General features: G+C 42.5%; 1 protein-coding gene and 1 long non-coding RNA gene across 8 annotated transcripts; both read right to left on the reverse strand.

The window, feature by feature from the left end:
* Positions 6,911–11,042, reverse strand: LOC110430003. Of its 7 annotated transcripts, none has more exons than XR_002447170.1 (8): positions 10,706–11,039; positions 10,480–10,524; positions 9,797–9,910; positions 9,593–9,651; positions 9,120–9,201; positions 8,680–9,033; positions 8,542–8,596; positions 6,911–8,221 (listed from the first exon to the last, which is right to left on the reverse strand). It is a non-coding gene; the product is annotated as an uncharacterized LOC110430003 (long non-coding RNA). The 7 variants fall into 7 exon arrangements; XR_002447169.1 differs by lacking the exon at positions 6,911–8,221 and having other exon boundaries at positions 8,452–8,596; positions 8,680–8,814; positions 8,932–9,033; positions 10,706–11,037; XR_002447174.1 differs by lacking the exon at positions 6,911–8,221 and having other exon boundaries at positions 8,452–8,596; positions 9,120–9,510; positions 10,706–11,041.
* On the reverse strand, positions 16,057–16,617 carry LOC8058295 (RING-H2 finger protein ATL39). Its single transcript, XM_002440800.1, has one exon. It carries the CDS (start codon positions 16,615–16,617, stop codon positions 16,057–16,059), a length of 561 nt encoding a protein of 186 aa, XP_002440845.1.

Consider the following 23,103-nt stretch of genomic DNA (forward strand, 5'->3'; position numbering starts at 1 on the left):
CTGGGTTTATATATGGGTAGTATAGTGAACAGTAGATATGCTTAGTTGCTCTACTCATCTAATCTATATAATAATAATAATAATGATCTTGCTTAATGAATTCTTCAATGATGATAAATGATTAAATGGTGAACAATGGTCACTTCGGTGATGGAGATGTTGCGGTGCTTGCGAGCATCGTGGTTTGGTTGAGGACAGGGGGAGCGGGTACTGTTGGTGGTCCGGTTTGTCGGGCGTACCCGTCTCTGCTCTCCGTAAGGACTTAGTCAGGGAGCGGCCCCCTGGGACTTACAGTGCAGCTCCAAGCTATATGGCTCTGGCTTGACTAATTAGCAGGACCTCCACTAGTAGGGTGTTACTTTCCGGGTAGGCGTGAGGAAGTAACTTGGGTAATGAATATTAAGTTGTCGGTTGATCGGTACGCCATGGCTATGGGTATCGACTGCCGAGCGCCCCGGCAAAAACTTGCGAGTGGCATCCTATTAGTTGGACCCTGTGAAAGGTCTCGTAGTGAGACCCCGCCTGCTCACCTTGGAAGTGTTTTGGGGAGTCGCGACCCCGGGCAAATGGGAATCACGACTTGGAGTGAACGTGCACACCTCTGCAGAGTGTAAAACTGATATATCAGCCGTGCTCACGGTCACGAGCGGCCCAGACCCTCACTTGATGAGCAAATTGGATTCACTGGAACTTGGAGGCGAAACTTGGTTGAGGTTGCTACCTCGTGCTTTGACGGAATGGCTATTCCGTGTTGGCAGGATTGGTATCCTGTGTTCTTAATTGGGATTGTTATCCCATGATATTAATGGGGTTGCTACCCCGAGTTACTATCCGAGGTTGCTACCTCGGTGATCTTAATAATAATAGTGATTATAATGATGACTAATAATATTGCTAATTAACCTTCATCTAAATAAGGGTTGGGATGCTTTACCCATATTTAGTAATAGATTGTTTTAATAATAGAGTTGTAATAAAAGTTTACCAACTTAAAAGCTCACCTGCAGTTAAACAGTGTCAGCTTTTCCTTTGATTAAGCCTTGCATGTCATTATACTTTCCGCCTGTACTTGTTGAGTTCGACATGAACTCACCCTTGCTATTTCCCCCACACTCCAGTGTGTAGTAAAGTGCTGCTCAGAAGAAGAACAAAGATGCTATGGAGTTTTCTAGAAGTATATGAAAAGTGCTTGGCGTACGGAGCCCCCAGTCAACCGTCCCTGAGAAGAATGGAGCCTAAGACGTTTAGCTTCTGTTTCTGCGTACTCTGATGTTTGTAAGTGTTAATATAAATATGTTTTCCGCTATATATAACATTGTTTCTGATATTTCTATTCTTTTGTTATATGTGTGGACTTCCTGGGCACACATATGACGACTCTGGTCTTATTTTAAATGCCAGGGTGTGACAAACCATCAACGTAAAGTCAATCGCCAAGAAATTGTACAAGGAATCGATGATCACGACAATGGCCCCTACAAGCGGATAAGCGGGACCTAAGGTACCTACCAAATGCAATCGCCAAACATTCGCTTGCAAAAAAACATCTTACAGCATCGAGACATCGCAACCTAGCGATCCCAAATTGCCAGCACCCTAGCAGTCCGACAAACCACCACATAGCTACCACTGCTACAGATTGATCCTATCATCAATACTTTTATCACCGCCACCTGTCAGTGATAGTTATCACCAATGGTTTCTAATACGAACCGCGCCGGTTTGTAAGAATGTTCGGATGGATAATTATCACTGCCACTTCGTCTTACCAATCAGCGGTGATAGTTCATCATTATGGCCGGTTTGCACCATCAACCAGCGGTGATGAAGTGCTCCTCACCACTGCTGCCTCACCATATGAACCACCTTTGAAGATGTTTTTCACCCCAGCTGCGCTTGTACTTGTATGATATAATGGTGATAACTTTGCTATAGCATAATAAAACTCGGATGAAAACAAACTTTATATCAAAGTTGTAGATCTCGACGATTTTGTAGTTGATGGATTTTTCATTTTAAATCATTTATGGTCCCAGAATTCTGTTTGAAGTGCTCAAATTTTAATTTTTTTAAATTGTACAAACTACCTTAGATGGAAACAACCAAAACCAATGTTGTAGTTGAAAACTACTTCATTAGAAATCACTTATAGTGTCAAATTTGTATCTGAAGTTTTATAATTTTAAAAAACCAAAATTTTCAAACAACCACGGACTGAAAATCGACCACAACCAAAGTTGTAGAGCTCAATGAAAACAATAACTTTGTAGTTGATGCATTTTTCATTTAAAATTATTTGAGGTCTCAGAAGTCTAGCTAAAGTTTTGATATTTTGAAATTCAAATTTATTAAATGGCCGAAACAACCAAAAACAATGTTGTAGATCTCGATTAAAACAACAAATTTGTAATTGAGCTTTTTACCTGTACGACCCTAGAAAAAATACATCTTCCTTGTATGACCTTTTTTTGAACTTACTTATATGGCCCCCAAAACAAAAATTACTTCCTTTTATACTCTTCTGTCAAGTCTCTTAGGGTATTCTGTTAGTTTCGCCACCAGTTGAAATGCAAAAGGTCTAAACTACGCAATTGCTATTTCTTTTATTAGACTATCTCCAACAGCCCAAACCTAAATACAAGACCCATTCTTAGCATTGGGTGACGCAAAGTCACTAGGTCACCCATCCAAAATTTCCTTTCCCCAACAGTGAACCCAAAATTTCCTCCCTCCGCCGATGAGACTAGCCCCTCATCTCTTGCGGCGGCAAGCCTGCCGCATAGGTCCTCCACCGCATGCCGCCCCGCACTAGCGAGCTTGGCCACATGCTGCGGGTGGAGCAAGGTCGTAGGTGGATTTCATTGGGGTCGGTCTGCCCACACGGCGGCGTGCGACGAGGCCGGAGGCGAAGGCCACTCGTGCGGCGCAGCTCGTCGGAACCGGGGTGGAGCACGCACCAGGTGCCCGTGGTGGGAAGGAACGTGTAGTCGCGGGCTTGGGCATAGAGCGCGAGTCAGCGGAGGAGGTAGAGGAGGCGGAGCTTGTCTCGGCCACGGTTGAGGATGTCGCCCAGCTGCATGGTAAGGGTGGGCCTCACGGCCCATGAGGCAGAGGCGGAGGAGGGGGAGTCGAGGCTGCTGGATAGGGGCACGAGGCCGGCCACTCCCTGCCACAGGCTCGCCTTGCCGAGCCGGTATTGCCCCGCTACGGTCCTCGCCGTAATCTCGTCCACAGACCCACCACTACAGGGACAAGATTTTTGTGTCGTCTCTCCTGGACAACGCTTTTTTGCATTATGTCTGGTCTCGGGTGCAAAATGGGTCCTTTGTCTAGGTCTTGTGTTGGAGTATGTTTTGGGTATCCAAAATACTGAATCACGTATTTTGAGGCCTCGTTTAGATCAAAAAGATTTTGGATTTCGATTGTAGCATTTTCGTTTGTATTTGACAATTATTGTCTAAACATAAACTAACTAGACTCAAAAGATTCGTCTCGCAAATTATAGGTAAACTGTATAATTAGTTATTTTTTATATATATTTAATAATTCATGTATATGTTGCAAGATTTGATGTGACGAGAAATTTTGAAAAAAAAATTGGATTTTGAGGTGAAGTAAGGCCTTGTTTAGTTCCAAAATATTTTGCAAAATGTGAATAGTACCAATTTCGTTTGTATTTGACAAATATTATCCAATCATGTACTAACTAGGCTCAAAAGATTCGTCTTGTCAATTTCGACCAAACTGTGTAATTAGTTTTTATTTTCGTCTATATTTAATATTTCATGCATACGTCTAAAGATTCGATGTAACAGGGAATCTGAAAAATTTTGCAAAATTTTTTGGAAGTAAACAAGGCCTAAACAAAAGGCCTGAGTTTGTGCTGTTGGAGTCAACCTTACAGCTACTGCTGAGCGGAAAGACAGAGAGGTCAAGCGAAAAAAACACGATGAGAGAGGGTGCCGATGCCGCCGCAGCCGGCCAAGGTGCCGCCGCGGGACCTTCGGCCCCGGATCCACCTCATCCCGGCCCCAATCCCAGCGTTAGTCGCCATGCGGAGGCGCCGCCGCTCGTCTTCGTGTTGGTCTCCATCGCTGATCTTCGTGTTGGCGTCCATCTTGTCCGCCGTCGCCACCGCGTACGCCATCGCGCCCTACGTCTATTTCCAGCGGACGGACGAGCCGGTGCCGGGCGTCGCGATGGGACAGCCGCAGTGGGCGCAGCCGTATCCTCTGCCGCCTATGGCTAAACCCTGCTCTCCTCCCCAGTACGGACACAGCGGCTACAGCCCCAGCCCCAGGAAACCTGCGGGCACAGCTTGAGCTAGATCAGATGCATCATCAGTTCCGTGGACTTGTGCGGTATCACCATTAGCCGCTCATGGTTTCTGGTGTGTTTTTCTTTCGTTTAAGCATCTCCAAGAGTTTGCTATTCCACTTGGTATACTAAAAAATTTGACAAAAGTTGCACAAAACGTTCTCCAACAATTTACTATTCACACTTGCCAAAACTCTTCGCTTGCCAAAACTTCCCTCCGCGCGTGCACTTATCCGCCGCGCGGACTCCTTCGCGAAATCTCGTTGCGCGCGGCAGCTGCACCGTCGCCGTCGTCGTTTCCGCGAGCGGGGCGGGGCGGGGCGGGGCTCGCTTTTCATGTTTGAGGCGCCACGCGCGGCCGTGCACGGACACGGATACGGCTGGCAGGACGCGGCCGTGCACGGACACATACGGCTTTTCATGTTATTGATAATTTAATTATCTTCAGATGATATTTATTTAAATTAATTTAGTATGAATGAATTAATTTTTGTGTGCTGCTGCATGACGTATTATCATTGAAGTGCTGGTGGCAAAATGATTTGCAAATCGATGACCAAATCTTGTCTCCACGCCGCCGCAATCTCCCAGCGACCATCAATCACGAAAGCCTCCTAACAGTTATACTGCTGGGCCCATTTTTTTGTTTGGTAAGTCCAAATTGGCAAACTCTTAGAGATACTCTAATATTTCACTTGCTATTTATTTTACGGAGTTGCCAAACATCACAATTTGGCAAGCTAGAAATAGCAAACTCTTGGAGATGCTCATCTATTGCGGTAGTCGTTAATGAGCAAAATATATATATATATATATATATATATATATATATATATATATATATATATATATATTCCTAACGGTGGTAGCCATAAATTCCACGGTTGACATATTGCACTTTCTAGGTTTAGTAGATTTACTAGGTAGCGTGCCCGTGCGTTGCTACGGGATAACTAATATTTTTTATTTAAAATTCACGGATCGCACAATAAGATAATAATATTATAATAAAACTTAAATACCAACTATAAAGTTACATTTGACTTAAAAAACAAAGTTCGTGAAATTAAACACGGTCACAGAGAGCACGACGTTATAGGCTCATAAATTCTACTTTATAGATTTTCCCGTGATACGGCTAAGATAGATATCTCCGATATCTATTTCTTTCGTGTTCTAGTAAATCTACAAATAAATTCCACCGCATCTCCGCCGCATCTCAGTAAATCCAGAGCATAATCTTTACCAAGTAACTGAATATTCTTGTGTTCATTATCTATATTTTCTATGTGGCACACATTTGTAGGCAACCTGGTCTTGTTATGTTTGTTAGCCCATTTACTTATGAATTTTTTAGCCCTATAATCATTCATGAAGCCAACTTAAACTAATTCATGAACCTTTAGGATGCACTCCTACTACATTGCACAGACATAAAATAAACTGAACACGCCTGAATATTAATTCATGCTAATTCATTCAAACGCTGGTGACTGAATATTCAGCCATTCTTATTATTTATTTTGTCATGTTAATTGACTACAAACACATGAAAGAAATTGAACACACCTAGGCAGTTTGCAAACTTCAAATTAGGCTATTGTTTATTTCTTCAAGGCATTTGAGCGGTAATTCAAATAACCTTAGATCAATGGCAGATAGTTTGCACTGATAGCCGAAAATGTTAACTCTAGAAGGTACTAAATTCTATTGGGTTCATGGCCTAGTGTGATCTTAAAGCAGTATATTTGAGCGCTAATTCAATGCATCTAAAGCAATATATTTGAACATTATTTAAACTGATTTTTTTTAAGAAACCAAACCGGACCCAACAGACAAACAATCTGACTAATTCAATTTTGATTTCTATTGCAACCTGGGTGAGACTTGATTATGCGTTATTGATTTTATTAACTCAGGAGCCTGTCAAGATTTATATTTCCCATATGTATGGAATAGAAAAGCACCCATAAAAGGAACAGTTTAGCTTTACTCCTTGTATTTCACACGATGACTGTCTGAGGCCTTGTTTTCACATGTTCTTTGCTTCTGCAGGAAAGTTTATGCCTTGAATGTTGTCATTCAGATACCAGCCGAGCTGCAGAACCTTACCTATCTCAATAACTTGTATGGCATCTGAATGACTTATACATATTCTCAAGTTATATTTTTGTGAGTAAATCACTCTCAGCAATTATTCACAGTAGTGCCCTATTTGCTTGCCAAGAATCAGTAAACACTGCTATTCTTTATTTGGCTAATTGGTTTGGTGTCTTTGATGATTTTTCAGGAACCTGCAGAACCTGCAGCAGAATTTTTTGACAGGTCTGTATGGCATCTGACTGACTTGTATATATTCTCAAGTTATTTTTTTCTGAATAAATCACTCCCAGCAATTATTCACAATAGTGCCCTATTTTCCTGCCAAGAATTATTAAACACTGCTATTCTTTATTTCGCTAATTGGTTTGGTGTCTTTGATGATGTTTCAGAAACCTGCAACAGAATTATTTGACAGGTCCTGTGCCATCATTCATGGGAAAATTTCCTATGCAGTACTTGTAAGTATTAACCATATAGCAAGTATTAACCATATTTCAAACTTTGATTGTGCCTCATTTACTACCAGTTTGTCCTAACCATATAGCAAGATCTCTGGCTATCAATCCACTCTCTGGAACACTTACAAAGGAGCTTGGCAACCTTTACCAATCTTACAATTATAAGAGTTCTGTGCTTATTGCATGACCACAAAAAGACTGAACCTAAGCAGCAAAATAAATAATTGAAGTCTTGGTGGACAAATGAAGCAGAAGTGAAATATTCTAGATGGCCTACAACCTGACATGGGAGAAAGGAGATAGGAGAAGGGATTGCATACTTCGTAAACAGGGAGCTTGTTACCTTGGGTGGCGAGCACGTCACAGCGCTCTCCTCGGCGTAGGCACAGAACGCCCGCGTGCTCTTCACGGTGGTTTCCAGAGGACGGCGTGCGGCGAGCTGGGTTGCGGTTGGGCGGCGGGCACGTCGCAGCACCCTCCGCGGCGTAGGCAGAGAACGCCCGCGTGCTCTTCGCGGTGGTTTCCAGAGGAAGGCGGGCGGCGAGCTGGGGTGCGGTTGGGCGGCGGGCACGTCGCAGCGCTATCTGTGGCATAGGCAGAGAAGCCCGCGTGCTCTTCTCGGTGCCTTCTAGAGGACGGCGGCGGCTGGGTCACCGAAGAACGGAGGTGTGATTTCGACGGCGGGCACCAAGCCGTTGGACGGTGGTTCGGCGGCACCGGAGAACGCAGGGCTGGATGGAGGTGGCGTTTACTGATGGCCGCGAGCTTGGTTGCGTCTAATGGAGGGCAGCGAGCTAGACTGCAGCAAGCGAATGGAGTTGGCGGCAAGTGCGCGGAGGACGGCCGCGTCCGGATCCAGAAGACATGGCTCTAGGGCGCGGAGAACGTGAATCGAGTCGCGGGGAGGAAGAGGACGTCCGCGTCCGGATCCAGAACAGAGAGGGCTCGAGTGCGCGGAGTGATTTGTGGCGCAAGGAAGGAAAGAGACGCCGCAGGTGGAGACTTTCCTAAACTTGCGACCAGGAGCGTCAGTCGCAGGCAGAAGAGGCAGATGGAAGAACCAAACTTTTTTTTCACCAAAAGATGTGTCTTTTTAGTTGTAGGAGATTTATACCCGTGTTTTTCAACCAGGGTAAAACGTAGCAACAGTAAAGCATGACAATATGGAATAAAATAAAAAAAATATTGGAAATACATTTAGCACAATCGTCCCTGACATCATACATTACAACCTTCGGGATTGTCAGCAAAATATGGACAGAAGGGGATGATTTCATAATTTCCAGTAGAAATTGTTTTGATGCTTTGTCAAAATGCACGATGGGCTCCAGAATTGTGTTCCTCTGGTCGACATGATAAAAAAGGTATACAGAACGTTTAATTAGGAGTCTAGGTCAAGAAAAGATGACTTTGGGAAAATTATTATCCGATAAAAACCAGCTTACAGAATGTTTAATTAGGAGTTCGGATCAAGAAAAGATGATATGATTATATGTATTATTATGTATTGTTATGTATGAATTTATTTGCTAATATTACTCTAAACTAGTAGTATGCCCGTGCTAACGCCACGGAGAAAAAAGACAATAGGTTTCTATAAAATAAGAATATATATAGCACAAAAATAAAAGACTGAATGCGTTCAATCTAACATGGATCTCACATCTTTTCACTTTACATCCTCTGGAACGCCATGATGATATAGAACGTTGTTGCACCTGTATGTAGATGTACAAACATAAGAATTGAATCATACAAGGGCCAAAGATCCAAATTCTAAAAAGTTCTAAAAAGTGCACACCAATTTAAGTTTTGAAGCCCTAGCCTTCCTTCACATGTAACTTGATCAACACTACCATAGTACTTTCTAAGTATCTGTACTTGGAGTAGGGCAGCTGGATGACAGGATGTATGATAGCTTTTCCTGGTTTTATATCTAGATTTATTACAAAACAAAACTACTTGACATGAGCTTACAATTGATTTAGTGATAAAAGCTATAGAAGTAAATTTACAATTGATTTAGTGATAAAAGCTATAAAAGTATATTTACGCTTTCTTCAAATGAATGTCCCATCGAGCGCAGACTTGAATTTTAGAAACATGACCACATGAATGTCATTGCTCCTTCAAATAATTTGCCTCTGCACGCAACCTGCAGCACAGTTTTAGCTTCACATCAAATACCTCCGCTCACAGTCTGATGTGGAACAGCTTTGCAAGATGTATTTTTTTTCTCACCTGGATCGTCGATGACAAGCGTGACAGCATCCCAACGTGGTTCAAATTTGCAGAAAACATGTCCTTATTCACCACTTTGATCCTGTCAATGTACCAAATGTCACCTCAGTCATATACACTTATCACTATTCACCAATGTCCTTATTCACCACTTTGATTCTATAGCAGGTTTTGTAGTTCAGGAAAACAGATCTTGTGTGTAAAATTGTATTCCGCCAAAGAATAGAAGCTCTTGAGCAGGTTGCAATATCACAGTTTCCTTTTTCAGTAGAAATAAATTGGCTAATATAGAAAACCTTGCAATGATTAGGGTGCAGATTTATTACCAGACAAGCACCAAAGTAACTTGAGTTCTCAGTCAGGAGTATACCAAGTTACACAGATTTATTGCCTAGCCTAGCATTACAATACCAAGTTACATAGAGAACTTGAACTAAAAAAATGATCCAAGAAAGGAAATGTGAAGAACTCACCGAGACAGTAGGAAGCTTGTTTCCAGCAATCCCAGACCTAGAGAGTATCAATCGAACAACTGGATTCCATACCGAGCATCATATTATGAAATCAGACTCTAAATGTATTTCTAAGCATTCATATTTTTAATCTAAGGCAACACCATAAAGAAAAAAAGTTAAAAGTAGGAACAATACACAAATCTCACAATGGGGTATCCCCACCTGACATGAACAGGAAACCTTGGACCCTTCTCTCATATTCCATTAAATTGCAGTGCAAACAACACATTAGATGTCCATACATAAACAAACCGAATAAGCACCCACCATTGGCCCCTGTTTCAAGCATGGAAAATTTGAAGTCTGTAAGAACTCTGCTCACTTATGTGAAATTCATAATCTGCAAGAAAATCTGAATGTATGAGAGCATGCAGCCAGGTATCATCTGGTTCAAGCCACAGAGATACTATGACGACACAGTTAGCACTAAATCTTGTTCTTCTATACTCAATTTCCTCTTGACTCTAGTTTGGCATGCACAATGAGCAAACTAACCACGTCAAGATTCAGATGTACAGAGGGACAGAAACACGATTAGCTTATTTGTAAATAAATAAGCAAAATAGTACAGGTACAGATACAAATTGTTAGTCCAATGTGATATTTGAGTAGTGTATTATATTAACTCAAAATGTAAAATCGACTTTCCAAACTGTGTAATTATTTTGCAAAAAATCAGATTGCAGTTATCTATCTAGACGTAAATCTCGAATGAACAAGGTCAAGGATGGTGCGGACTACAGTTGCCTTGTGACTCCAATCCCAGATACTGAGAACAAGAACTGGATTTAGATACATTCAGATTCGTGTTAGGGAGAGGAAGCATCATGAGTGAAGAAATAAACCTCACAATCCATCACCGGATCTGCTCGACAGAAAGAAATTAGGATCTGCACAACAGAGAGAAATTAGTCGCCACTCCACCACACCGAAAAAGTCATTGAAGTTCCATGGGAATAGGAAAAACCAAACGAACTGCCCTGCCAAAATCGCCAAGAATCTAAAAATCCTTTGGAATCACAGGGAGTGGCTAGTCGAGCTAGGGTTTGGGTTGAGGGGGAACGCGGCTACCTGCTTGGGTTCGCTTTCAAAATCTTCTAGAAGGGTGAGGCGGGCGCTGTGGCTGGCCATGCCGCCATCAAGCTGGCCGAGCCGCGAGCCACCGGGCGATCGCGGACAACAGCTTGCCATGTCGGCTACCCGCCTGGCCGCCGCCGCTTCGGCTGGCCACAATGCTTGGCCTCCATCGCGCAGTCCTGCACCTTCACGTGGTGGCCAGCCCCGCGCTCCCCCTGTGCCACCAGCGGTGGCGGCTCCCTGTTGTTGGGCGTTGGGGAGAGGAGTCGGTGCCACAATCGCTCGAGTGAAAAGGAACGGGAAGAAAAAAAAAGACAACGCGAGGGATCGAACCGTGGCCTGGTTGTTGCGATCATGAGAGCCGCGCGAGCGTGGGCATGAGTGAGATGACGCGAGGGTGAGAGTGTGTAAGGTCGTGATCATATTTCTAATCTGGGTCGTCTAATCTGTAGGACATGTGTTGTGAGTCGTTAATCTTACATGTAGGATTTGCCTGGAGAAGATTTCAATTATAGTAGAGATGTACAAGAGACAAACAAAACTCTACATTTTCGCTAGGGGTAAAATGGTTATTTTATCCTTGACTTAACATCATGGACGGAAGGTCATAGAAGAAAGAAATTTTGTTTCGAGAGGCCATACAGGTAAGTTTAGAAAAAAGAGCCACACAAGGAAGATGTATTTTTTTTCCCAAAGTCATATAGCTAAAAGGCTCTTTGTAGTTTATGACTTTTTCATCTGAAACCATTTAGGGTCCTAAATATTCATTTTAAATCCTGAAAAGTGAGTACTAAGAAAATGAATATGCTATATAGACATAAGTGACTTAGAGCAATTCTAGCAGAAGCCCCCAAATTAGGGCTCCTACTTTGGATTTGGGCGCTCTCCCCTATTTTTGTTGGCCCAATAAATTTCTTCTACTCCACCAGTAGCTCACAAACAAAGCTCTCAAATTCCATATCAGCAAACAATGACATGCTGGACCCACATATCATTGAGTTTAAGACTTTCTTCCCCTCACCCTCTCTCTCTCCACACACATTAAGGGCCACACATGGCTAGCCTGCCTGAGAGACGGAGGAGCTCTACTGGCTCGAGCTCGCCCCCTGCGCACTACGAGGAAGATCCGTCAGCCTCAGCTCGCTAGGGAGGAGATCTACTGGGAGGCTACCAAGGAGATCTGTCGGAGGAAGAAGGAGATCCGACAAGGATGGAGGGGCCCCGAGGAAGGAGCAAGGGTGCCCGCGCAGCTAGAGTGGCGCGCTATCTTTTGTTCTTCTAGTTCATCATCTAGATCGTCTAGTTTTTGTTTTAATTTATCTTGTCTAGTTCATCGTGTTCTTGTCTAGTTCGTCCAATTCATGTAGTTCGTCATTTAGTTCATGTTTTCCTCTAGTTCTTATTCTAGTTCGTGGGTGAGTTGGATACTTGATATGACTTGTTATAATTCTGTATTCATAATTATAATGTTTGTCGTCTACGTTGATTATATGTTTAGTATAGTTAGAGTAGTTTTGTGTTTATGCTCTTGTTCGTATAGCACTCATCCTGATGATCAAGAGATGAATGGTAGATATTTTGTAAATGTGGTGCTTATACATTATTTATCTGTGAATGCCCCCTATATTCTAGGCCATATGATAGATCACGAAGGTGACTATTATAACTTTGTTGAGTCCTCCGTAGTCCACTCTCCGAATATAGGACTTGTAAGCCTTAAGTTGCAGGGTGATGTCTTGCTCTATTCCTGACCCACCTTAGCAATGTCTCCTGAGTATAATGTGAGATTATTCTGACCATGATTGCTAAATGTAATTGCACTAATCAATGTAGCTCAATGACCTATAGTTAGAATAATCATAGGAGTTAGTCTCTATTTTCTAGTTCTTTCAATAGTCATGCCCAAGTAGGAAAATGCTCGATGAAACCTCTTTGAAGATTACTCTAACCTCTTGTGCATGAGAGCACCCGACGCCTTGGTGTCGACGCGTCCATTACTCACACTATAGCAGAAGGGTTCCAGCATTGTGTGTGTCGGACGCTGGCATGCGTTCGATGCCGCACCGTCAGACACATCTGACGCGTCCTAGAGAGTTTCTAGAACTCTCAGAGTAGCGCTCGATGCCTCCTTCTAAGAACTTTAACATTTAAGTGTCTGTTGGTGATCAACAGATCACATTTAATTGAGGACATGCGGCGGCGATCTAATGCGCGTGGCAGGCAAGTCGGACGCTGGACCACATTCGACGCACAAGCATCAGAGTGTCTGATGCCCTCGAGCTTTGTCCCTAGCGGCTAACCTTTGAGTGAAACATTATAAATAGAAGGTAGCCGGGTTTGGGGAGTTCTCTCTTACACATTTGAATACTTGAGACATACTTTGAGCTAGAGAACATCACCTCCACTAATCTCCTTGCTTGATTGCTCATCCTAGTGAGATTTAGTTAGATTCAAGTGCATTGTATTGAGAGTTGCATCTATAGTGGAACTTGATCCGTGACTTTGCTGTGGATTTCTTGTTACTCTTGGGTGTTTTCTGACACCTTAGATGGCTTGGAGCAGCGGAGGTGTTAAGCTCGTGATTGGAGATTGTTTCGAGCCTCACCAATTGATTTGTGAGGCGTTCTTAAGCCTTCCCCATAGAAGATCACAATTGGCTACTCTAGTGGATTGCTCGTGGCTTGGAGGATCCTTATCTTATGAGTGGATGTGCAGCACCCGTTGAGGGGTTGGCTTTAGATTGCCAATTAGCATGTGATCCATCAAGTGGGTGTATCGCCACAACGAGGACTAGTTTACCGGGAAGCAAATGAACCTTAGTAAAAAATCGTGTGTTATCTCATGGCGATGTAAGATTCTATAAGATAGAGGGGTGAAGTCGTGGCTAGATAAGTAGTTTAATTACGTTGCTTATATCGACTACTAGTAGCGATTAGATTTTAAAATGATTATTCATCCCTCTCTCCCTAGTTGACCATCTTGGACTAACATTAATCTCCTCAACAACAAGGACGTAAGTACTCCTTTATGCATGGAGTGACTGAACCTCAGGTTAAATCTATGTGTTCTTGCGTCTTGAGCTTGTCCTTGATAGTTCTTTATTATTTTCTCCCTAGTTGTGAAACTTTTAGTGGAAATCATCTCGTGGATCTCGGTCATCATACATTCCTACACGTGTGGTAAAAGTAAATATCTTTTTCGTTAGTCAAATTTGTTAGAACGATTACGATCTCTTCCTGCACGGCTGGAATGTTTTGATCATGGTCAGAAATTCTGAGTAAGACCAGAATTTATGATACCTACCATTTAATTCGTTGTGAAGTTTCCATTCTTCAGGTTTAGTCTATTTATTAACCCCTCCTGTCTCTAGGCATTGTTGATCCTTTAAAAATGAAGATTTTCACCTGTGCATCATATATATAGAAAAAATAATAAATTTTATATTTGAAACAAAGCATATGCAGATAAAAAATAATCAAAGTGACAAAATCCAAAATTAATTTATGGAACTGCAAAATATTAATAAAACTAAATATATTTTATGTATTGGAATAAAGCATATGCAAATGAAAAAAGTCCAAAATTATTTTATGGATTGCAAAGTAATAATTACTTAGGCATTTAATTAACCAAAACATGTCAAAATAGGGAAATAACAAAATAAAAAAAAGGAAAATTGAAACAGCAAAAAACAGGAATTAATCAAACATATCAACTTATTAATGAGATAATGCAAAGAACAGAATCATTTGATGGATTAGAAGTACACAAAGATTGAGAGCCTTGAACGGAGGAAACATATCAAACTTTCAAAACGACAGTGTCAAGAACAGAGAATTATTCTATAGATAACAAATTATACAAAAATATATAATGCTCAACAAGTAACCATGAGAAAAGAAACAATGGGCAAAACATGAAATCTGTTAAAAAAAATACAGTGAATGAACTAACACTTCAATTACAACAATCATAGCAATATAAGTATAATTAGATTTATAAGTAAATAACCAATTTAGAACTAAGTCCTACAAATGAGGTCCACGCAAAAAAAAAACTTTTTTTTTAAAATATGCTCCTGAGGATGTGTTTGGATCACGGCCTACCAGGCATCTGATTGCTAGGCATTCGATCCTGGTTCTAACGACGTCATTCTCGGTGGAGGTTTTTAAATTTATTCCCTTTGTACGGTGCCTTGTTTACTTCAAAAAAATTTGTATTGTTTACTTCAAAAAAATTTGTAAAATAAAAATAGTAGCACTTTCGTTTGTATTTGACAAATATTGTCCAATCATGGACTAATTAGACTCAAAAGATTCGTCTCGTCAATTTCGACCAAACTGTGTAATTAGTTTTTATTTTTGTCTATATTTAATACTTCATGCATGCATCTAAAGATTCGATGTGACAGGGAATCTGAAAAATTTTGTAAAATTTTTTGGGAACTAAACAAGGCCTAAGACTCGGTTTCTTCGTTTTTGCATCTCTTTCTTCATTAAATACAGTGCCACATCAGCAAATATAATAAATACAAAGATAATAAATGACTATAGAAACTATGATAGAGTCAGCATTGGGAGTGCACACCTACGAGCGTTGTGTGGGCCAAATAGATTTGACGAGGAGGAAACCAAACAGGCTTTGACTTCAAAAAAGGCTCAGATTTGATTATTGGTCAAACTATGGATACTCTCAAATAGAATGGACACGCGGTCATGTGTAGATAGATGATGGCAAAGAAAAATCCAACAATCAGGCTCCTTTTACTATAGCCATAATTTTCCAGACTAGCAAACAGGGTCGACGAATAATAAGTCATTCAAACAAAGTATATAGGTGTAGTCTATAAGGATACTCCCAATGCAAAAACTATCATAGTTTCTATAGACATTAATTATAGAGCCACTCAAATATTTTGCTAATATGGCAAGGTAGTTATTGAAGAGAGAGTAAAAATCATAGAAACTAGGTCTAAGTTAGAAACCATATCTACACGAAATCCAAGACATGAAGTGATATGATTGGTTGAGAATGAATATGATTGATAATAAATTATTGTATAGAAATTATTCATTGGGACCATAGTTTTTATATATAGTGTCTATAAAAATTAATAGATATAGAAACTACATATGGTTTCTAGCATTGGGAGTGTCCTAAAGAAAAAGGGCAAATAGGTGGGACAGTAAGACATGTAATTTCAATCTAGTGCTCCGTACTTCCATCTCAAAAGCATAGTCACAGTCTCACAGATTTTTATAGTTTACAAACTCTATACAAGCGCATTGCTAGAGCTACCTGCAACGGACATCAGTGGTCAATAATAATAATAATTAATCAACCCTTCAAACCGGCGGCGGCTCTGGCTGGCCGGCGGCGTTGGGTTCCACGGCAGCGCGGCAGATGGGGCACGTCGAGTGCGAGCGCAGCCACATGTCAATGCACTCCACATGGAACAGATGGTTGCACACGGGCAGCCGCCGCACCACCTCGCCGACCTGCACCAGCCCCAGGCATATGACGCACTGCGCCCACCCTGTCGCGTCTCCGCCGCCGCCGATACCACCCTCCCGCTTGTACACAAACGCCGGGATCGCGGACAGGACAACCGCCGCTAAAGCTTCTGTCCGGCCACCGCTCCGCGGCCGCGCTGCGCGCATGGCCGTTCTACGACGCAGCGCACCACGCTGGCGAATCTTCAGGTAGCAGAAGGAGAGCGTGACGGCGCAAGCGGTGACGACGGAGGCCCAGATGACGCCGGCGACGAGGTAGAGTAGGATGAAGGAGAAGAAGATGCCGAAGGTGAGGAGCACCGTGAGGTTGTGGTCCCTGTCGTCGGACGGAGCAGCTGATGCATCGCCTGGACTACCTGGCTGCTGGTGGTACGAGAACCCAGAGAAGAACATGCTAATGCTAATAGCTACTCAGCTATAAACTATCGCCAAGAGTTGATGATCCGGCAAACACTGAGATATTCTTATGGTATGCACCCTCCAATGGTAGCAAACATATATATATATATGGACGCCACGCCGTACAGAATGGTAGTGTGCTGCAAGAAGCAAAACCATAATATATTCACAAGATAGAAAGATATGTTACTGAACAACTGCAAAGAATGAGAGCTATATCGGACTTGTCCAGAGGCTGCATCAGGCCAATGAGATAGACTAAGAGTTGTAGGGACTGTTAGGTTTGACTTTGATGTATGTTCATGTTGCAGCAGTTGCACCAATGAAGTCAGACACCCTTGGGCGCACCTATCATGCATCATGTTGTCAAGTATTTAATTGTAACGGTGACAAATGTGCACGGTTATGCTAGTCACATCATCATCACCCATGAAGTTTATCTTTGTTTATATACATTATTAGTTGGAAGTTATTGGTCTACAGTCATGAAACTATATATACACGCTATTATCAGCGTGGACAATAGCACTAAACAATGATCCCTTCTCGATTCGCCGCACTGCTTCAGTGCCCCTTGAAGAACTGATTTGCACCATGTTAATGTGTCAAACCTTATCGAAAATAACAAGCAGGGTATTAGAATGTAATTAAGTTCGAAAATGGCGAGAGTCATAATGGAGAACAATAATTAAAACAAATTCATGTTGTTGATATGCTGATCCTAGTGTGTTCAGCTGGACCAATCCGCTGATCCGTTGACACTGTCAAGCTTATTTGGTGATATTGATTCGTTCTAAACAATATATATGACGCAACAAATTTTGCATTGGTGTGCAGTGCTAGAATCCTTCCTTCCATCCGTACAAGTCTTTGGATGTTGAGGAAAAAAATTAAAGAATAACAAGTTGACATGACCACTTTACTTTACCAGAGCTGTCATCCTTATTTGCGGGAGGCAATAATCATGAATGGCTGGTAGTCGAGCAGTAAGGCTGCCTCTGATGTAATAAGTGAGCAAATTTATCCATTAGGAATGGAACAGGATACCAGCTCGGTTTGCAACATCCAAACAAGGCCATAGGCCATAATTAAGTTTGCACAATACTAATAATCTCCAATCGCTTCTCGATTTGTCGCACCTATCGCTCCACCCTTTCCCGAACCAGTTTGCACCATACCGTCATACGGCCATAATTAAGTGACTAAAGTTTAGCTAACTAAAATTTAGCAAGTGGAACCAAACAGAGCCTAAACTTTTCTGATGGATTTGTTGTTGCAACAGGCATGCTCAGCATGGTAGCACGAGTTTAAGAATGACTGTCATAGTTGAGAAAACTAAACCATTTCCTATGTTGAAGTTCACTGCTAAACCAGGACGTTGCCAGCCAGGAGGGATGCAAGCACATCAACCCTAACCCATCGACCCCTATGAACGTATATGTTTACAGACTAAGCTTCGTAAAAAGTTTCAATCACAGTCTCTAATGTCTTGAACAGCAATGACAAGCAGGAAATGCAAGACCACAGGAAATATGCCTATGGGACAGCTACCCTTGCCTTGATCAATTTAATCTTTGAGTTGAGAGAGTTTAGTTTTCCTTTGTTGAAGGTAGTCGAATTTAAGCTGCAAGCATAGACTACTTTTTCAGTTCAAAAATAAACTCCACAAAGGTCAGCAGGGGCAAGGACGCATCACAATCACTACTCAATCGTCCCCTTCTATGCCCCTTCAACAATTGAACTGTGCATGTTGCTTTGTTCAACAATTGAATTGCACCTGTTGCCTTGTCAACCTTTTAGATGGATCTGCTGTTGAAATAAACAAGTTCTTAAAAGTACAAGTCGTTTCCTTTTAAGTAAAAGTCAGATTTAAGTTGAATAGTTCCGAATAATTTGAGCTGAACGGGAAGATATAAATGAGAAATCAGAGATGATGTGAAAGAAAGGATGAGTGTGCAAACCATGATGCAAAAACTTATAGTCGACCGTGGTAGAATCAATGCTATGACAAAAACATTATTTTTCAAAAAATAAAGGCAACCAAGATCTATATGGCTTAGTTCTCATACACTCAATTGGAGATAAAAGGAAGGTAGATGTCGCACCACCGGATAAGCTGAGGCCTGAGTCATAATATAAAGTTGGACAGCCATCGGTACATACTAGGATATTTGTCATAATATAAAGTGGACTGCAATCTCCAGTTTATAGGCTCAGTTATGGAGGCTCATTGGGTGTGGATCTGGAAAATTAATGCAAGATCTTCAGTGGAGCTACTGCCACAAGAGAAAGAAGTCCAAGGCAAACTGCAGGAGAGTGGCCACACAATAGAACAATGATGTATGCAGATTTGTGTGACCAAACTACAACAGAGACACAAATCATGCCCTAACTGCAGTTCTCTGAAAAGGTTCAATACACAAGTACATTAAAGGTTGAATAACCAGGACCAGCAGAACAGTAGGCCTGCGGTTGATTCTCAGTAGGCAAATAGGCTTATGTCCTGGTGGATAAAAGCAGGGAAGCAGCAAAAACAATCAAGTGAATCTAGTGGTGTACAGATTATGAAATATCAGGTAAGACTGTAAGAGTTCAAGAGGTGTAGCTTTTTTTGAATATTAAATACAGCAGGGGAGGTCCCCACTGTAGAGGTGTAACTTCAATAGGGCTTATTTGCATTTTGCCAACCCAGCAGGTAGCCTAAGCGTGGAGCTAGTTTGCCAGGATGTGCAGTTAGGAAGAGGTACAGCAGTTACAGAAAACCACAAATTTATTTGTCCAACACTAGTTCTTTACTTCTTTTGTATTAACTTTTTGTCATCCTTGATCGTCTTCTCATCCATTTTGTTTCAAGATGTTATGACCGGTATAGTATCTCTACTATAATTGAAATCTTCTCCAGGCAAATCCCACCTGCAAGATCAACGACTCACGACACATGTCCTACAGATTTAACGGCCCAGATTAGAAGTATGATCACGATCTTACACACCCTCAGTCTCACGTCAAATCAAACCTCCGTCAGCCGCGTCTTGGGATCGATTCTTCCGATCACACAAATAAAAGAAAACCGCCTCATCGGTGGCGAGAATGCTAGCGAGGCCCGCCGCGGCTGGCGAGAATGCCCCGGACCACCTCGTCGGTGACGTCGGCGTGGCTGAGGGAGAGCGAGCGGAGGCCAGCAAGGTCCGCCGCGGGGAGAGGGACGACGCGGAGGCTAAGCCCGCCGAGCGCCACCCGCTCCAGCGAGTTCCTGGCCTGGAATAGGTCGCCGGGGAGCTCCAGCTCTAGGAACGTCGTCAGGTGCAGGACGTCCACCTCGACCTCCCTGGCGCCCCTCCTCACGGCGGCCGCGATCCACCCGATGACGTCCCACCTGAACGAGCCGTCGCTCGGCCCTGCTGCCCCTGACGACGGCGGGGACGCCAGCGCCACGCGGAGCACGTCGAGCGGCGCGCCGTGCTCGGCGTGGAGCCGGAGGCGGTGGCTCACCGTGGCCGCGGCCCGCGCCGGCGACTGGTCGCGGGCGAAGTCTCGGTCCGTGAGGTCGAGCACCCAGGAGGCGGCGAGCGCGCGGAGCCACTAGGGCCCCCACCGCTGGGAGAGCGCGCTGGTGCGTATGGCCTGCTTCAGCGGGAGGCCGCAGAGGATGGCGTGGAGGAGATCGTCGGGGAGGCTGCTCAGCCGGTCCTCCTCCATGGCTCTGCAGTTGCTCGTCTTGCTCGAGTGGTGCGATTCCATGTCACCGTTGGACGCAGGGGGGTTGAAATGTCAAATGTGCTCGGGCCTTGTTTAGGCCTTGTTCAGTTCGCAAAATTTTTTGTCTTCGGATACTGTAGGATTTTTGTTTTTATTTGACAAACATTGTCTAATCATGGACTAACTAGGCTCAAGAGATTCATCTTGTGATTTACAGGCAAACTGTGCAATTAGTTTTGTTTTCATCTATATTTAATATTCCATGCATGTGCCGCAAGTTTCGATGTGACGAAGAATCTTGAAAAATTTTGGGTAGTTTTTGAAACTAAACAAGACCTTACTTCCACCTAAAAACGCAAAATTTTTTAAGATTCCCTATCACATCGAATCTATAGACACATGCATTGAGTATTAAATATAGACGAAAATTTCTCTCTCTAAATTTGTGCATTCTGATTGTTCTGTTGTGAACAACCGCGATCCTTTGAAAAATCAAAAGGTGTTGCCTCCTCACCTACTCAATGTCGACGCCGCGAGATATGCCCAATGCACTAAGTGATATCACTAACGTCGCATGTATGATGCCAAACAGGGTACATATATAGTATTTGTTCGACGAATAAAAGGAAGAAGTGAGAAGGAAATAACGTGGGTACTCGCGTCCGTATCCTCCATAAAGGAAGAAGACTGAATCCCAGAACTCTGCACTTTGTTTGGACAAGGAAAATATCCAACCACCTGCATATAGGGATCGTAACGATACTAGCATCGGCACAGCAACCACGTCCGGAAGTAGACTATCTGCGGCCATTGGTAAATATCGGATACATGACATGAATTTTATTTATACGAGATGTCACTCTATTTTAATATTTATTGTAACAAATATAACGCAGGTAATCAGCATTTAAATATATTTACTCCGTACAGAGTACAAGACCGTACTCAATTTTTTTAGATCTTAGAAAGATTAAAAATATTTTAAATGAGGATCGAGAGATGGATCATGAATGCTTAAATATGGCTATTTGGATTTAAAATACCACTTCATGAACTCAGATTTGCTGTAAGTTAAAATAAAAAATTATAATTTATCAGCATCTGATTTGCTGTAAGTTGAAATAAAAAATTATAATTTTTCAAATACTTACAATATTTAGTTGTATAATTACTTAAGATGTTTGATTTTTTTTTACAAAATCATCAAAAAATAACTAGGTTCAGATGAGATCAGCGATGACATTTGTCAGTAAAATGGTTATTTCATTCATTGTGCACATCAATAACAACTACTCTTGTCCAGGAAATTGGGAGGCTTTCTTGTATACAACTTCATAAAGTTGTGGGACGGCGAAAATTTGCCACAAATCAACCGTGTAAGCATATATGGCCTATAACAATATATATCTTACACTACAAAAATAATAATAACTAATTATCATTTGCCATGCACAGCACTCAACTTCGCTGAGGATGGAATTTTTGGCGCATATTTTGACGAGCAAAGCAAACGAATGTTTCGACAACATCCCTGAAGATGTCCAATACATGATTAAAGAGTTAGACAAAATGTAACATAGATGCTCATAATACGACAAATAGCTCTATTATGCCTTGTTACATGAAAAAATATTTCTGAACTATAATTTTTGTTTTTAGAAGCATTCCAAAATTAAACCGGAGCGTTAGCACGGGCATTATACTAGTACAAGAGAATGGAAGAAAGGGGAAGACCAGGACAGCGGCAGAAGACGTGGGCGCCCACGATCCCACCCACGACAGGAGGCGCGGCATAGGGAGTTCCGTTGTTTGCGTGCGTTTGTATCCGACTTGTATTAGAGTCCAGGGACTAGGTAGTTAGTATTTAAGCAGGGCAACAGAGTTGTTGTCCCCTGCATTTAGGATACTCTGTTTAGGCCTTGTTTAGCTCCGAAAATTTTTAAAAAATAGACACTGTAGCATTTTCGTTTGTATTTGACAAATATTGTCCAATCATGGACTAACTAGGCTCAAAAGATTCGTCTCGTCAATTTCGACCAAACTGTGCAATTAGTTTTTATTTTCGTCTATATTTAATACTCCATGCATGCGTCTAAAGATTCGATGTGACGGGGAATCTGAAAAATTTTGCAAAATTTTCTGGGAAGTAAACAAGGCCTTAGGGGTTCTCCAGTTTCGCTCCCAATGGTGCCCACATGATGAACGCCGTGGAAGTGCCAGCCGGCCACCACCGGTCACCCTTAGTCTTCCTTTCACACAGCCCTCAAGGATACACAATCCAGAGTAGTCCATGGTTGTTCCCTACAGCCGTTGATTCCCTTCCAGCTTGGCTCTGCAAACATTCAAGCAGTGGAGTCCATGCTGCAGGATAGGGACACTTTCTTGGCAGAGGTCGAAGAACAACTGCATCAGGCTCACTGTGACCTTGAGTTTGCAGTGGGCTCCTGGGTGTGGCTGTGGCTGCCAAACAGGCAAGCGTGAATGCTGGTGGAACAGCGGGCAGGAAAGTTGGGCCCAAAGTATGCTGGACCCTTCCTGATTACAGAATGAGTTGGCAAAGTGGCATATAGTCTTGCACTTCCTGAAAATGCTAGAATCCATGACGTGTTCCATGTTGGAGTGTTGAAGCTGTACCATGGAATTCTACCAGCAGCTACCCCCACCTTGCCACCTATGGAAAAAGGCCGCCTGTTGCCGACACCAGAGTGTGTCCTCCGTGCTGCTGTTCGTCGCGGAGTGTGGCACATTGTCCAGTGACGCCAGAAGATGCTACATGGCCAC

Source organism: Sorghum bicolor, chromosome 9 (assembly GCF_000003195.3).
Source record: "Sorghum bicolor cultivar BTx623 chromosome 9, Sorghum_bicolor_NCBIv3, whole genome shotgun sequence".
In the NCBI taxonomy this organism is placed as follows: Eukaryota; Viridiplantae; Streptophyta; class Magnoliopsida; order Poales; family Poaceae; genus Sorghum; species Sorghum bicolor.

Bases quoted from the DNA above. Each gene is read 5' to 3' on its own strand.
- LOC8058295 (XM_002440800.1), bottom strand. From the start codon at position 16,617: ATGTTCTTCTCTGGGTTCTCGTACCACCAGCAGCCAGGTAGTCCAGGC.